Source organism: Lagopus muta, chromosome 3, assembly GCF_023343835.1.
Source record: "Lagopus muta isolate bLagMut1 chromosome 3, bLagMut1 primary, whole genome shotgun sequence".
NCBI lineage: Eukaryota > Metazoa > Chordata > Aves > Galliformes > Phasianidae > Lagopus > Lagopus muta.
In genome coordinates this window covers 91,674,179-91,688,953 of record NC_064435.1, presented here as the reverse complement: position 1 = coordinate 91,688,953, position 14,775 = coordinate 91,674,179, and the positions used below count along the sequence as shown (strand labels likewise).

At 39.7% G+C, this 14,775-nt stretch overlaps 1 protein-coding gene across 7 annotated transcripts in view; it reads right to left on the bottom strand.

Moving 5' to 3' along the window:
• The window catches only part of TNS3 (tensin 3), a 216,469-nt gene that overhangs the window by 78,869 nt on the left and 122,825 nt on the right, over positions 1–14,775 (bottom strand). For 6 of the 7 annotated variants that reach the window (XM_048940293.1, XM_048940295.1, XM_048940296.1 and 3 more), the window contains 7 exons: positions 10,818–10,868; positions 7,721–7,843; positions 6,212–6,276; positions 4,220–4,303; positions 2,612–2,724; positions 1,678–1,738; positions 1,493–1,568 (listed from right to left, as the gene is read on the bottom strand). In XM_048940293.1, coding sequence (XP_048796250.1) covers positions 1,493–1,568; positions 1,678–1,738; positions 2,612–2,724; positions 4,220–4,303; positions 6,212–6,276; positions 7,721–7,843; positions 10,818–10,868 — 573 coding nt within the window. The remainder of the gene's footprint in view (positions 1–1,492; positions 1,569–1,677; positions 1,739–2,611; positions 2,725–4,219; positions 4,304–6,211; positions 6,277–7,720; positions 7,844–10,817; positions 10,869–14,775) is intronic. The other variant, XM_048940294.1, reaches the window with a different exon arrangement.

Genomic DNA, 14,775 nt, shown 5'->3' with positions numbered 1-14,775 from the left:
AGGAATTTTCAATCATGTAAAAATCAAGGGTGCTAACTAAATTCTCAACCTATTTTTTAGTATTTCACCTACTTTGTAGTGTATCAATCATCGAGATCAGCTGCTTTGGATCCAGCTTGGCCAGTACCAGAGCAACCAATCTCAAGATACAAGGAAGTTTCAGGGATTTCCTTTGCCAGGGAAACACCAAGAAAGCAGAGCAACCCTATAGCTATGGGCATTTCTCACAAACGAGGCTGACACACCATAGGCATTGCAAAGACTGCACCCACACCCCTAAAAGAAGCCTCAGAGAGGAGAGCACCGTATCGCTGCCTACCAAGCACAGGGCAGGCAAACAATGTGGGTGTCACCCACAGCATGCTGCAGCAGCCGGGGTAGTAGATCATACATCAGGGAACTGAGGTTCAGCCAGCTGCAGAAGCAAGTAGCACTCATTCCAGCTAACCCTTGAGGCAGAATGGTGAGCACTCAATGCCAAGCTAAAAATGCAGCTCTAAAAGGGGCGTATGCATCACCTACCCTGGACATTACCAATGCCTCTGCCCAGACAGAGCAGTAAAGGAAGAAGAAGTTGTGCAGGCCCTGGTCAGCCCTGGTGCCTGGACCTTGCTCCTGGAGTAGAGGTGAGTGGCAAACTCACCTAAGTTGTGCCACTGAGGTGAAGGACCTCCTGCGACAGTGACTGAGCTGCAGGAGACAGTCAAAAGGCTGTGTACTAGCAAGAAGGCAGAAACAGAGATAGACAGATGGACTCATGTGCAACCTGCACTGAATCCACTATCTGGGACCAAACAGCCCCAAACTCCCCCACCATTATATAGATTGGTTTGTTTAGCAATAGGAATTTGTTCATTAGTTTAAGAACCAATATATTAGTTTAGCAAAAGGAAACCATGAGTGACAGTTTTAAAACCTCCCATTTCAACTTCAGTGGATGAATAGTCTTGCTGGAGCACCTCCCCTGTAGGAACAGGATGAGAGAGTCGGGGCTCTTCAGCTTGGAGAAGAGAAGGCTCTCGGGGGATCTTATAGTGGCCTCCAAGTATCTGAAGGAGGCCTACAGGAAAGCAGGAGAGGGACTTTTTACAAGGGCATGTAGAGATAGCATGAGGGGAAATGGCTGCAAACTGGAAGAGAGTAGATTTAGACTACATATCAGGTAGAAATTCCTTACTGTGAGAGTGGTGAGATATTGGAACAGGTTGCCCAGAGAGGTTGTGAATTCCCCACTTTGGAGGCATTCCAAGCCACTCTGGATGGGGCTTAGAGCAGCCTGTTCTAATGGGAGGTATCAGGTATCCCTGTCTACAACAAGGGGGTTGAAACTAAGATGATTAAGGGTTTCTTCCAACCCAACCCATCCTATGATTCCATGACTGTTTTTGCAAGATCATTTTGTGTATTTATTTATTACAAACTTCCAAAACAGAAAGGAGACAATAATCTCAATGGCAAAATACTACACTTTCATTCAATACGATTAACTTACCATAACATCTCCTTTCAAAAGCTGGGCTGGCTCTATAGCAATGCAGATTCTGTTTTGATTTTCTGACTCTACACTACTTGAAGGAGATAAAAAAAAAAAGGCACACAAAAACAGAGAATTATGGAATTCTGTAATCGTAAAAATTAAAACATATTTAAAAACAAAGGAAAATAACTGAGACTTACTATATTCCAGATGTATACACGGGTTGGGTAGCTTGGTATAACTTCAGAAAAGGCCGACAAGCTGTGAAGAAGTAAACAAGGCAATTTTTGTAACTGTTTTTTTTTTTTGTCTGAATCTTAGACCTTGGAAATTTCATGTATATCCAGACTGAGTAAAGTGGCATGCAAAGTGATAAAATGTGAACTGTGAATACATTTTTCAAAGCATAACTGGCTTTTTCTTTAAAAAGTGTAAGTTATAATTTAAGAAAAAGTTGCTTCTTCCTGGTCTTGAGACTAACTCCGAATTGGGAAGAAAGTTTTTTTTTAAGGGTTCTAGTGAGAAGAAAGAAAATTATAATTACATTTATATCCTAAAGAAGAAGGAAACTTGACCATAAAACATAAAACAAGGTTCTCAGCTCTTCTACAGGAACTGGAAGCACAACTGTTCAGAAAACAGGCATCATTTCTTTATTTAATAGAGGACAAAAAATTATTTCCTTATACAGTATTTCTCTTCTGGTTCATTTAATGGGAATTATTAGACTGATATCAAAGAGTATCAACTCACCAACTTTTTACATGGCCTGGTAGAGATAGGACAAGGGGGAATTTTTTTAAACAAAAAGAGACTTGGATTAGATATTAGGAGGAAACTTTTCTACTCAGAGGGTGGGGAGGCATTGGAACAGGTTGCCCAAAGATGTTGTGGATGCTCCCACCCTGGATGTGCTCACAGCCAGGTTGGATGGGGCCCTGGGCAGCCTGATCTAGCAGTAGGCAACCTGCCCAGTGCAGGGGGGTTGGAACTAGATGACCTTCAACATCCCTTCCAACCCAAGCCATTCTATGATTTCCTGTTACTCTGAGTTTCATGCATGATTTTTGAAAGTTTCAGAATGAATAGAAGGCTTTAAACCTACACAGGGATATGAAAATATACATAATTTACCTCCCCCAGCATCAAAGCTTGGGATGCCATGAAGGATAACATAGTGCAGGAAAAGTGAAGCTGTATTCATTTTCACAGATCCAGATAGAAGGCCACTTAGAAACTGCACATATCTAAAAATGCAAAGTTTATCTTCATTAGCTAGTAGCAGAAATACAACCGTATCAGGGAAGTACATTCTTTACGCTAATATTTCTAGTCCATGGGTACTGAAAGCATTGTGACATTACTTATGGCTCTAGAAGAGTGATCTTTGCAAAACAGCATGAAAATACATTTTAATTTACAAAATTACTGAATACATAGCTGTTTAACTGGTAACGCCGAAAGTCTTCATTTTAGCTATTTACATCACTACTTTAAACATGGAAGTAACTAGAAGCAATAGCGAAATCAATCATTTTGGTATGCATTTTTATTCACAACTAAAAGTCTGAATTGGCTCTTGCAACAGCATGAAATGGACCCCACTCCATTTACACTGAAGCACACTTCCTCATTAAAGCAGAAGTTTTAAGGTCCCCGTCAAAAATATTAACAGAAAGACTAATGTGGGCAAATAACACCTTTATTCTAGGAAGTCATCTCAGTCAGTACCAGAGGAAAATTATTATAGTAATGTGAAAATCATTGCATTGCTGCTATTTTCATTTGGAAACGTGCATAGTGCAGGACTGCTCATAAACTGCACAGCATTGCACACTGCAGCATAGCTATTATTTTTCCAGTGAAAAAGGACTCTTTAAAATACCAAGTAAGTTTATGACGCAATGGAAAAGCTTTTCTTACTTAGAGATGAAGAAAATTGAGTGTCGTATGTTTGCTGTTTTTTTTTTCTAGTTTAATTACCAGCAAAGCCTTATCCTTCATACGACTTCTAAAAACTACTGTCTGCATGCTTACTAAAACCAAACCTAAGCAGTAATTATTCAATCAAATCCAGAGGAATTTTTACGTTTGTAGAAGAAGATCATGCTATATCACAGTTACTTGTCTAATGGATATCAGTCTCTTTTGGTATGAAGCCTCGGTTACTGTATGCCAAAAGCAGGCACAGAGCCAACCTCAGAACTATTCACTTCCCAAACTGCTTCATTTGAATCCTAACACATTCTTATTTGTGCAGATGGACTGAACAGGTAAGACATCCAGATAGAATATATAGTGAATGTTTTGACAAGAACTTAATAGCATGGACATGGAACAGTTGGACAATCTACAGATCCTACAAGGAAGTGGTAACTAAAAATCTTTATTGCACGTTAGTTAGCAAGTACTCCATAGGCATCATTAATACTACATAAAAAAGAGATTTTATCTTGCAGCAAATAAGAAACAAACAGTGGTACCTTCTTTTTGCTAACAAACAATACACTGAAAAACCATGCTGTGTGGTACAGAAGATCTAATCTACCTCAATCTATATGCTGGAATTGAGGGTACAATTTCATCAGTGAAGATCAGTACAAGATAAAGTACTAAGAGTTCAGAAGTTGCTAGAGAATCTTTTGGAAATAGCCTTCATACAGCAAAGAAGGGATTAAAGTATGGGGGCAGAATATAACAGTGACATTTCTTATTGCCATGAATTAAAAATAAGCCAAATACCTTTTCTGGGATGGTTGCATTAAAGCTGAAACTTTATCATCAAAGAATTTCTTCATAGCAAATCTGTCTAGAGCCTGATCAGCACTGTCAAAACAGAGGCACAGACACCATGTTATTCCATTTTGGTGTGATCTTGGAAATTCATCAGGTTACTGCTTGAAATACAGCAAAGTAGTTGGAAGGAAAAAAAGAAAATGAAGGAAGAAGAAAATAAATAACTATCTAGCCAAAAACCCTAGCATTTACAGGTCACATATTTTTTGTTTCTTACTGACACCTTCATATTCCAACCTTTAAGGCAGGTTTCTTCTGGACTCCAAGGACCTTCTCCCTTACTCAATTATTTGAACATTTCCATCATGAAACAATGCAATAAAATGTATCAAAAGTAAGGAAAAGGATACTTGCCATCATTTCTGCAATGTTCTGTAGGTGAGTTATGTGAGAAATAGACACTCCCTGTTTTTAAAAAGCAGCAGCAGCAGCGCTATGGAGATGAAAAGCACTACCTAGCTCTTACTGCAATACAGCCCATCAGGTGCAAGATATGACAGGCTGGAGGATCATTCAAGCAGTCAAACAATTTAATCCAACTTTTGTTTCTTCTGCCCTGAGCCACCAAAGCCATGAATGTTTTAAATAAAAATACATATCTTTGAAGAATAAATGCTCTCCAACAGATAACTACAAATTCTTCAAATGTACACCTAAGAAACAAACATAGTCAGAAGAACACACACTTTCTTCCATTCTCTGCCCAGAACAGAAATGGCTCCGATGGGGGTCTTCAGGATCAATGTGGATGAATGCAAGGGCTACAGAAAAAAAAATCAAAACACCACAAACAGAGGAGCCAAAAATCAGTAAGAATGCTGTTAATCACATCTCTCCTGTAACATGCTATGCTCATTCTGTTATACTGAAACCACATGCCTCATAACAGATATAGCTGACAGTGTTAATTAGCATCAGGATGTTTTTTAAAAAAATGCTTCAAAATGATTGGACTCTAGCATCTAGAATTTGAAATTCCATGTCTCATTCAAATGAAATGAGTTCCAAGGGAAAAAAAGAAAGCAGGTTCTTGTTTATTGCTTGTGAAAATGTGTAACCAATGGTGGCAGTTGTGTTAAAAATAGTGCTCTGCAGCTGAGAAAGTGCTCTATCAGACAGTGTCGTGTTCTCTGTATTTGTTGTAGTTCCCACGGACATAAATAGGAGGCATTAATTTCAGACTAACTGGCATTCTTATTTCTTCAGTATATACTGGCAAATACATAATGCACTTCATTTCTTAACCTACTTTTACCTGTCAATCAGGTTTACTAAAATATACACCAATTATTTTGTGACATACTGCTCTGAAAGTTTTTACACACTGTGCTCAAGGGCTTTTACCCATGAGAAATTTGCTATTAGCCTATAGTGAACCAGAACGTCATCCATTGCAGTGCTGAAATTCATTACTGACAGGTTGGTGTGAAGCCAGAATAAAGACTGACTGAACCACGGCACTTAAGAGTGGAAATTTTATATGTTTGTGTTTCTGTGTAAGTGTATACATATGTATATAATCACATACATACATGTGTTTGTTTAAGTATATAAACATACAACATTGACATATATATAAAGCAAAAACAACATTAAGGAAAAACAATTTGATTAAGAAGCAAAAACAAAAAAAAAATACTTCATCCAACTGACAGCATGTATAATCTTTATTGACATAAACTGTCATCTGTCAGTTCATAATTCAATCACTCTAAAGGAAAAAAAAGGAAACCAAGCAATCAAGCACTTGTTAAAGCCAGCTGAAGACCTGGTCCTTCAAGATGTTTTAAGACACAACCCAAGATTGCTGAGAAGCCATGATAACAAACCTTGAGCAGGGAACTGCTACAACAACTCCACAACACCTTTTTCTTACGTTTTCCTTTTTGTTAAAAAAGCACAATATGTATCTTTTTCTTTCCATTATTCATAACTGACCTTGTAGAAACACTGGTGAAATGCATATACGATGAAATGACTACGCCAATCCTTCCTCTTCCTCCCTGCATCAGGAAAGATATTATTTATTTAATCTATACTGCAGATCATTATTTTACTTGACACATATTGAACAGAACTTTACAGCAGGAGATTCACAAACTCTCTTTGCTCATGCATTTCATGTCTTGTTTAAAGGTGTTAATGACGGACAGAAGAGCTTCCCTCTCTATTGCAAACTGGTTGACATTTACATGAAAAACATTAAACAGGGTTTCTACAATGTGTGTCAAGTCCTACTGAATTAGCAGAAAGCTTGCACAAACGGATGACAAAACACAGAGTAAAGCCTAGCTCTCCAGCAGTAATGATTTTCTTCAATCACATTACCTAGGTCGGGAGGTGGTGAGCAATTGCTTGTTACATCTATTTTTGTGTTTGAAAACTTTTAAGTCATCACCAAGAGGCATGAATCAACTATGCCAATTTGCAAATAAAATACCTAATAATACCTTGCCCCTTTTCTTTTGTCCTGTATATGGGCCATCCTCCTGGCTGTGGTCCTTCAGCTAGTAAGAACTCTCTACTGCCTTGATTCTACCTGCAAGTGACACACGACTAGAGACTATACAACAAAATGTAAACTGCGAAGTTTCGGTCCCATATCACCCTCATTTTGTTTAATGTCACATCTGCCAACAATACAGAGATTTACCTACGTCAGCAGCACAGTTGCTAACTCAGTTATGAACTCGTTGCTCAGAACTAATTTGTTTCTAATCAAGGCTTTTCTTCATTTTTCTTATGTGAGCAAGGAGAAGCAGCAGCACTGCACAATAGCAAGCTTCACTGTATGACAGTGCAATTACAGTTAGAACCTCTCAGTCCAGGAGGTACGAGGTACTCAATGCACTGATTTCCTACAGGCATACCAGATAGTGAAGTGATGATCTATGAGACACAGAGCTCTGCTATATATTCAACACTCTGAGCCACATTTATAGACAAAAAACGTAGCCCAGAAAAAGGTACCCTGAACACCCACTTTAGCATACTAAAAGCAGTTTGGATACTTAACCTATGATGATCTGCAGTGTGGATGCAACTGACTGAAGTTAAGCCCATGATACATCACCTATGCTTGCCCAGCAACAAAATGTCAAAAATGTCATAGAATATAAAATGCTTCTGAAGAATTTTCCTCTGAGCTGGAAAAACTCAAGACTTACAGAAGAAGTGCTGTCCTTTGAAGAAGCAAACTAACATAATTGCATGCTATACTCTAGTAGAACAGAGGCAAGAACAGTACTAAAAAAAAAAGCAGAGATAAGAAGTATGCAAGTGCAGTGGATTTAAGCCTACTTAAATCAACTGAAGATTTGGCAAACAGTTTCCAACACTAAAAACAGAGCAATCTTCATTTTTATTTTTCAATGAGTAAGGATAAAGGACAATCCTTTCAAAAATAAATTCAAACTGATAGTCAGCAAGGACACAAAACTCACTTACTTTGCAATGGATCACCACCACACGCTGAGGATCACTGTTCAGCCATGATTCCATAGCCTTGCAGATGGTGCACACCTTATCAAGAGGTGGTGCATGGAGATCAGGCCACCCCACATCCATAATCTGCAGAGAATTACTTCACATGTTACACTTGAATGATATGATATAAATAAGTATGTTAACAGTTCTTTTAAGGAGAAGAATGGGCTAGTGTTTTGTTGTTGCTGTTGTTTTTCACTTTGTTTAAAAAAATGATACATTTGTAAAAAGAAACACTCTTCCCAAAGCCCATCTACCACTGATACATCAAAACATTTCTGAAGATCTTTATTTCTTAAAGAATTTTCGATTAGAAACCAAACTAATTTTAAATAGCAAAATACTTGTAAGGTCAACATCACGACACAGAACGTTCACTGACCTGGTCAAATATTTAAAAATCATTTTTATTTTGTTTAAAATTTCTTTTCTTTATATGCAAAAGGTTTGATTCATTCATTTTTCCTATTCAAATTCAATCACCATATAATACTGCTTCTTCAACATATTATCAGAGAATATTCTGAGGTGGAAGGGACTCACAAGGAGCATGGAGTCCAACTCCTGGCTCCACACAGGATCACACAAAATTCAAACCACACTTCTGAGAGCATTATCCAAAGCTTCTTGAACTCTGTCAGGATTGGTGCCTTGACCTCTGCACTCGAGAGCCTGTTCCAGGCCTGGACACTGGATATTTTCCTAATATCTAACCTGGACTTAGACTGATGCAACTTTATGCCATTCCCTCAGGTCCTGTTACTGGTCATCAGAGAGAAGTGATCAGTGCTTGCTCCTCCATTCCCCTTGTGAGAAAGCTGTAGGCAGCCATGAGGTTACCACTCAGCCTACTCTTCCCTAAGCTAAAGAAACCATACGACTTCATCTGCTCCTCATATGCCTTGGCCTCTAGATACCTCACCATCTTCAAAGTCTCTCCTTCAGATGCTCTATGTATTTTCTTATGCTGTGCTCAAAACTGACACACCAGTCACAGGAGTCTTCCCACCGGTTTCACTTATGACTGAGCCAAGACTTCTAGCTTCTCCTGCTTGCTCCTCATCTGCATGCGCTGATGTAGAAACATTTCAGAAGTGTTTCAATGTACCTAACAACTCATGGAGCAGACTGAAGGATCTCACCCTCAAATTTTGGTGTGCCATACCATAGCTTATAACTGGTGAGTCTGGTTTTATCCCTCTCTCCCTTCAAATCTGTTTCAAAGCTCCATCAAAAAGCCCTGCTAACTCCCATACAGTCCTTGCTCTGAGAAAGGTGCATCCCATCAGGTGCCAGGAGACCTGGTGCTGCACAGACTATTCCATGACCCAAAGACCTGAAGTTCTGCCAATGTCCAGTCCGGAAGCCATGAACTGATCAGAGATCTGCCTGTTCCTTTCATTACTATTTCCTTCTACTGAAAGGATAGAGGAAAGTAATTACGCTAAGGCCCTGAAGTCTCTTTGATAGCTCTAGAACTTTTTGCTATTTCATCATTGCCAACAATAAAAAACAATAATGGAAAATAATCTTAGGGCTACTGAGTTTTCTACTAATGTCTTTTATTCAGGCCCAAGCCCCAGTGAGGCAGTAGACTTCTCTACGGCATCGGTCCAGTTGGTGTATCAGGCTCCCTGCTCCCTTCAGAAGAGGGTCACCTAGGACAACCACCTTTCTTTTTCTTGAGATAAGTGGACATGATATAGGGCAAAGTTCTACGTGACTTGTCCAATCTTGATGATCCTTTATTCACGTCATTGTTTGCCTCTCCACCAAATTTCACAGCCTCATACCTACTGCAAAGGGGATGAGGTGGATGAAATAGGCAGGGAGAGGATTCAGCTGGTGCTCAGCAGAAACCTGCTTCCATTCCCCTCTGTCTCTTCAGCCATTGCCAGATGGCAGGAGTGTATTGTGTGCATATTTTTAAGTGACAATATTGGACACTAATAAAAACACTAACCATGAACAATTTAAATCCTTCATGATGAATTAAGTACTCAAAAGTTCAATAATAAGAGCCTTTTAAATAATTTTCTCCAAATTAAATCTACTGCAATGAGGATGCATCTGTCTGACTCATGCATTATAATAGCTGCTGAAGAGCAACCTGAATTCGTTTTTTACAACAAATACAAGGGCTGCTCCAAAAGTACTGCCTTCTGTTTTATTATGCTGGTCTAACACATCAGAGATGTGGTAGCAGAGATTGAACCTTCCCAACAATATTCCATTACAGTTTATTGTTGTAGCAGTGGGGTAGTTTGACAAACTAGTAAGCAATTGAATTCCTCAGTGCAGAAAAAACGGCACCTATTGACAGTCACTGATGCTTGCAGAACATTTGTGGAGACCAAACAGTGGATGTTAGCAGAGTGAGACAGTGGGTGATGTGCTTCAGCAGAGACATGAAAGACAAGCCACATTCCAAATGGTCATGCAGACTTTCAAAGTCCAGCATGCAGGCTCTTGTCCACCACTGGTAAAAATACATACTTTATGGTGGTGGCTGTGTTGAAAAGTAGCGTTCTGTAACTGAGAATCTGCTCTGTCAAATAGTGTTATTGTGCTATTGTGCTACAAATAGGACACACCACCTTCAGAGTGACCTACACAGAACACTTAGAAGGAAAAAGCATGAGGAAAAACAGAAGACTGACATCAACAGGTCTTTCCCCTGTGTCTCTATTGTACAAAGAAGCAGCAATGAAAAGACAATATGAAAGTAAAGTTTGCATTTGAATTGAGTTCACTAGCTTCAGCCATTAGACAGTATACTAGAGCATATTAGCTTCTGATATCCTGTGAGTACACAAGAAAAGCACAGTTGGAGTAAATTTTATTTCACTCAATAAATTTTTTCAGTAGCCACAACAGGTTTCAGTGTGTGAAGTCTAAGAAAAAAAAACACCTTTGAAAGGCACAGGCCAAACAGGTATAACACTTGAAAGTTATCTTACTCCGCAGCAAGTCTCGAAAAGCTTTAAGACTTATTAGGCCATTTAAATTACATTTGACAATACAGAAAAAGAAGCGTGATATGGAAAAGAATCAGTACCTTTGGGTTAAGCTTGGTAAGGTCGTACCTCTTTTCAGAAAGGTTTAGTACCTGTTGATAAGGAAAAGAGAAAACACCAACAATTAACACTTCAGAATTTATGTAGTAAATCACTACTTGAAACAGATGATTACTATTGAAATGGCAGCTGTAGGACTTCAGGCTTGCTTACTATTTTACTGAACTAAATTAACATTTAGAGTCAGTTAACGTAAGTAAATGTATTTTAGGTACTGTCCATAATAAACTGAGTTTTGTCACGGTTTCATGGTTTCCTTTGGTATTCTAACAGTATAACATCCCCAGGGATGGAAATACAGCCCAACCACTTGTCCAAACTGCACTGGAACAGAGTGATGCTCCAAAGCAACTGCAGTACACTGATGGCATTACCGTGTGGGACAACACAGCAGAGGAAGTTTTAAAAAAAGGAGAGAATAAATCCTTCTATGAGCTGGTCCCACTATTAAGCAAAACAAAGTGAAAGGACCCGCATAGGAAATTCACTTCCTAGGGATAAAGTGACAAGATGGACGTCGTCACATCCAAACGGATGTGATCAACAAAATCACTGCCGTGTCTCCACTCACTAATAAAAAAGAGCCACAATCTTTTCTGGGTGTAGTGGGCTTTTGGAGAATGCATGTTCCAAACTACAGCCTCGCTGTAAGCCTCCTTTATCAGATGACATGGAAGAATAAATTTACTCGGGGCCCTGAACAGCTGTAGGCTTTTGAGCAAATTAAGCAGGAGACAGCCTGTGCCTTGGACCTGGGGCCTGTATGGATGGAACATGATGTAAAGAACATCCTCTACATGCTGCTGGAGAGAAAGGTCCCACTTGGGGACCATTTGGTAAAGAGCCTCAAGACAGACAAAGTCTGATCCCTGGGATTCTGGAGTCAAAAGTACAGGGGGTGTGAAGAGTGCTACACTCTAACTGAAAAGGACATCTTGGCCATGTATGAGGGGCTTCAGGTTGCTTCCAAAGTACAGTACTGAAACACAGCTCGTTCTGGCACCTCGACTGCCAGTGCTGAACTGGATGTTTAAAGGAAAGGTTTCCCCCACACATCTTGCTACTGATGCCACTTGGAGAAAGTGGGTTGCACTGATTACACAAGGAGTGTGGATGGGGAACCTCAGCTGTCCAGGGATCCTAGAGGTCATCATGGACTGGCCTGAAGGTAAAAAGTTTGGAACATCACCAGCAGAAGAGGTAACGTGTGCTAAAGAGGCCCCACCATACAGTGAACTACCAGAAAGTGAAAAGACATTTGCCCTGTTCACTGCTGGAGCATGTTGCATTGTGGAGAAACACTACAGATGGAAATCTGCTGTGTGGAGCCCTACACAACAAGCTGCAGAGGCCACTGCAGGGAAAGAAGCCAATTTGCAGAGGTAAAGGCTGTCCAGCTGGCCTTAGATGTTGCTGAGCGGGAGAGGTGGCCTTTATCTTTACACTGACTCATGGATGGTAGCAAATGCCTTATGGGGGTGGTTACAGCAGTGGGAACAAAACAACTGGCAACAAAGAGATAAACCTATTTGGGCTGCTGAACTGTGGAAAGACATTGTTGCCCAAATAAAGAATATTGTTGTAAAGGTGCAGATGCTCATGGGCCCAAGAGTCGGGCTACTGAATAACAAAATAACCATCAGGTAGATCGAGCTGCCAAAATTGAGGTGGCTTAAATAGATTCGGTCTGGCAACACAAGAACAAATTATTTCTAGCTTAGTGGGTCCATGAAACCTCAGGCTACCAAGGAAGAGATGCAACATATAAGTCAGCTAGAGACCAAGGGTTGCAATTAACTGTGAATGCCATTGCACAGGTTATCCATCACTGTGAAGCATGCTCCACAATTGAACAAGCCAAGAGGATGAAACTTCTCTGGGGGGAAGGGCAATGGAAAAGTACAAACATGGGGAGGCATGGCAAGTTGATTTGACTATGCCACAAACTCGCGATGGTAAGCGTTATGTGCTCACCATGGTGGAGGCAACCACTGGGTGGCTTGAAACATATGCAGTACCCCATGCCACCACCCAAAACACCGTATTAGGTCTTGAGAAACAAGTCCTGTGGCAACATGGCACTCCAGAAAGAATTGAGTAAGGTAATGGGATTCACTTTAAAAATCCTCTTGTATATACTTGGGTCAAAGATCATGCCATTGAGCGGACTTCTTATATCCCCTACCATGCACCAGCTTCTGCTAAACCTGAACGATACAACGGGTTGTTAAAAACTATGTTGAAAGCAATGGGTGGCGGAACATTTAAGCACTGGGAGAAGCATTTGGCAGAAACCACCTGGTTGGTCAACACCAGAGGATCCATCAATCCAGCTCCCTAAATACTGTAGAGGGAGATAAGGTCCCTGTAGTACATGTAAAAAGCATGCTGGGGAAAAAGCAGTTTGGGTCTTCCCAGCTTTAGACAAGGGCAAACCTCTTCATGAACCTGAATTTACCTGGTGGGTAATGTAGAAAAATGGGGATGTTCAATGTGTACCACAAGGGAATTTCATGCTAGGGGAATGTAGTCAGTAATTCCATGTGTGTGTTTAATGCATGTCATTATTGTTTGTATATGTTGAGCATGACGTAGTGACATGGAATAAAGAGAATGAATGTCAAGGTTTCATGGCTATCATCAGTATTTTGCATAATATCATGCAATGTACTGGGAGTTAAAGAGTTAATGCTGCAGTTTCATGGATTGTCAGTATTTCCAATCTCTCAGAAGAGTCTCAGAAGAGAAGAATGAACTGCAACTCCCAGAAGACTTCATTTTTTCCATTTCCGTTTTCCATCTGCAGGAAAAGATAAAGACTTCCCCCTTCTTTGCTCCCTAGCTGCTTCACCTACAACATTAGAGATGTTGGTTTCAGAAACTCTCCCATTTTATTTATTAGCTTCATTTCCAATCATACTATATTATATTGCATTCTCTCACTTTCTGCTACTGTATTTAGAATAGCTCGTTGCCATCACTTCCCTTCATCAAGGCCCATCTCCTTCCCTTTTCCTTCCCCACAACTTCCCAGGGCGTGGATTCATGGGCCCCTCTGCCCCCTTGACACAGCCCATACATGACATTATATGATGAAGCTAAATGTACACTTCAAAAAAGACAGTAAAGTTTTCTTTGTTTTATTTATTTCATGTGGATTTATTTCAGTCAAGGGTATACTGAGAGAGACCTGGACACCAAGCAAAAAAAATGTGGTTATGTCTTATATATTTGAACCTGAGCGCATGGTCCACAAAATATTGGTCAATGAAAACTCCACCTAGTGCTTAACAAGATACAGCTAAGGATACAAACTGCTTATATAGATGCTAACAAATAAATAAGAGCAGCATACAGAAGTATGTCTGAATATATCATCAGAAAATGCCTTGAATCAGTACCAATCAAAAACAAATAACTAGAAATAGTAGTACTGAATAAGCGAAACATTGCTAATGAGCAAGATTCTCTTTCATAATGTGGCTAATTTACATCACAGAGATCTAAGTACAGATGATGACATTCATAAGCATTTAAGAAGTCTCATTATACTGCCAGAATGGGATAAAAAGACCATAAACATGAGTGAGAATAAAAATGAGACACAAGTCTACTATGAACTTAGCTACCACCAGACAACTTAAGAACCCTTTTCTAAAGTGTACTACCAAACCTGAATTAACCAGCACTCTAATCAGCAGTCTCAGCAAAGAAGCTAAGAACTGAAGAGGAAAAATTAAATCACTTTGCCTCTAGAAGCTGCTGCCTGATGCTCAAGGACACAGTGAAAAAGGGAAGATGTTACATCATCTTTAGGGAAAATTACAGTTTGTGAACATGAATTTCACTCAGAGAAAGAAAAGCACACACAAATTAACAACAACAACAAAAAATTAACAGATATTCAAGAAAACAGCTTGCATTTTAAGCTGTATAATG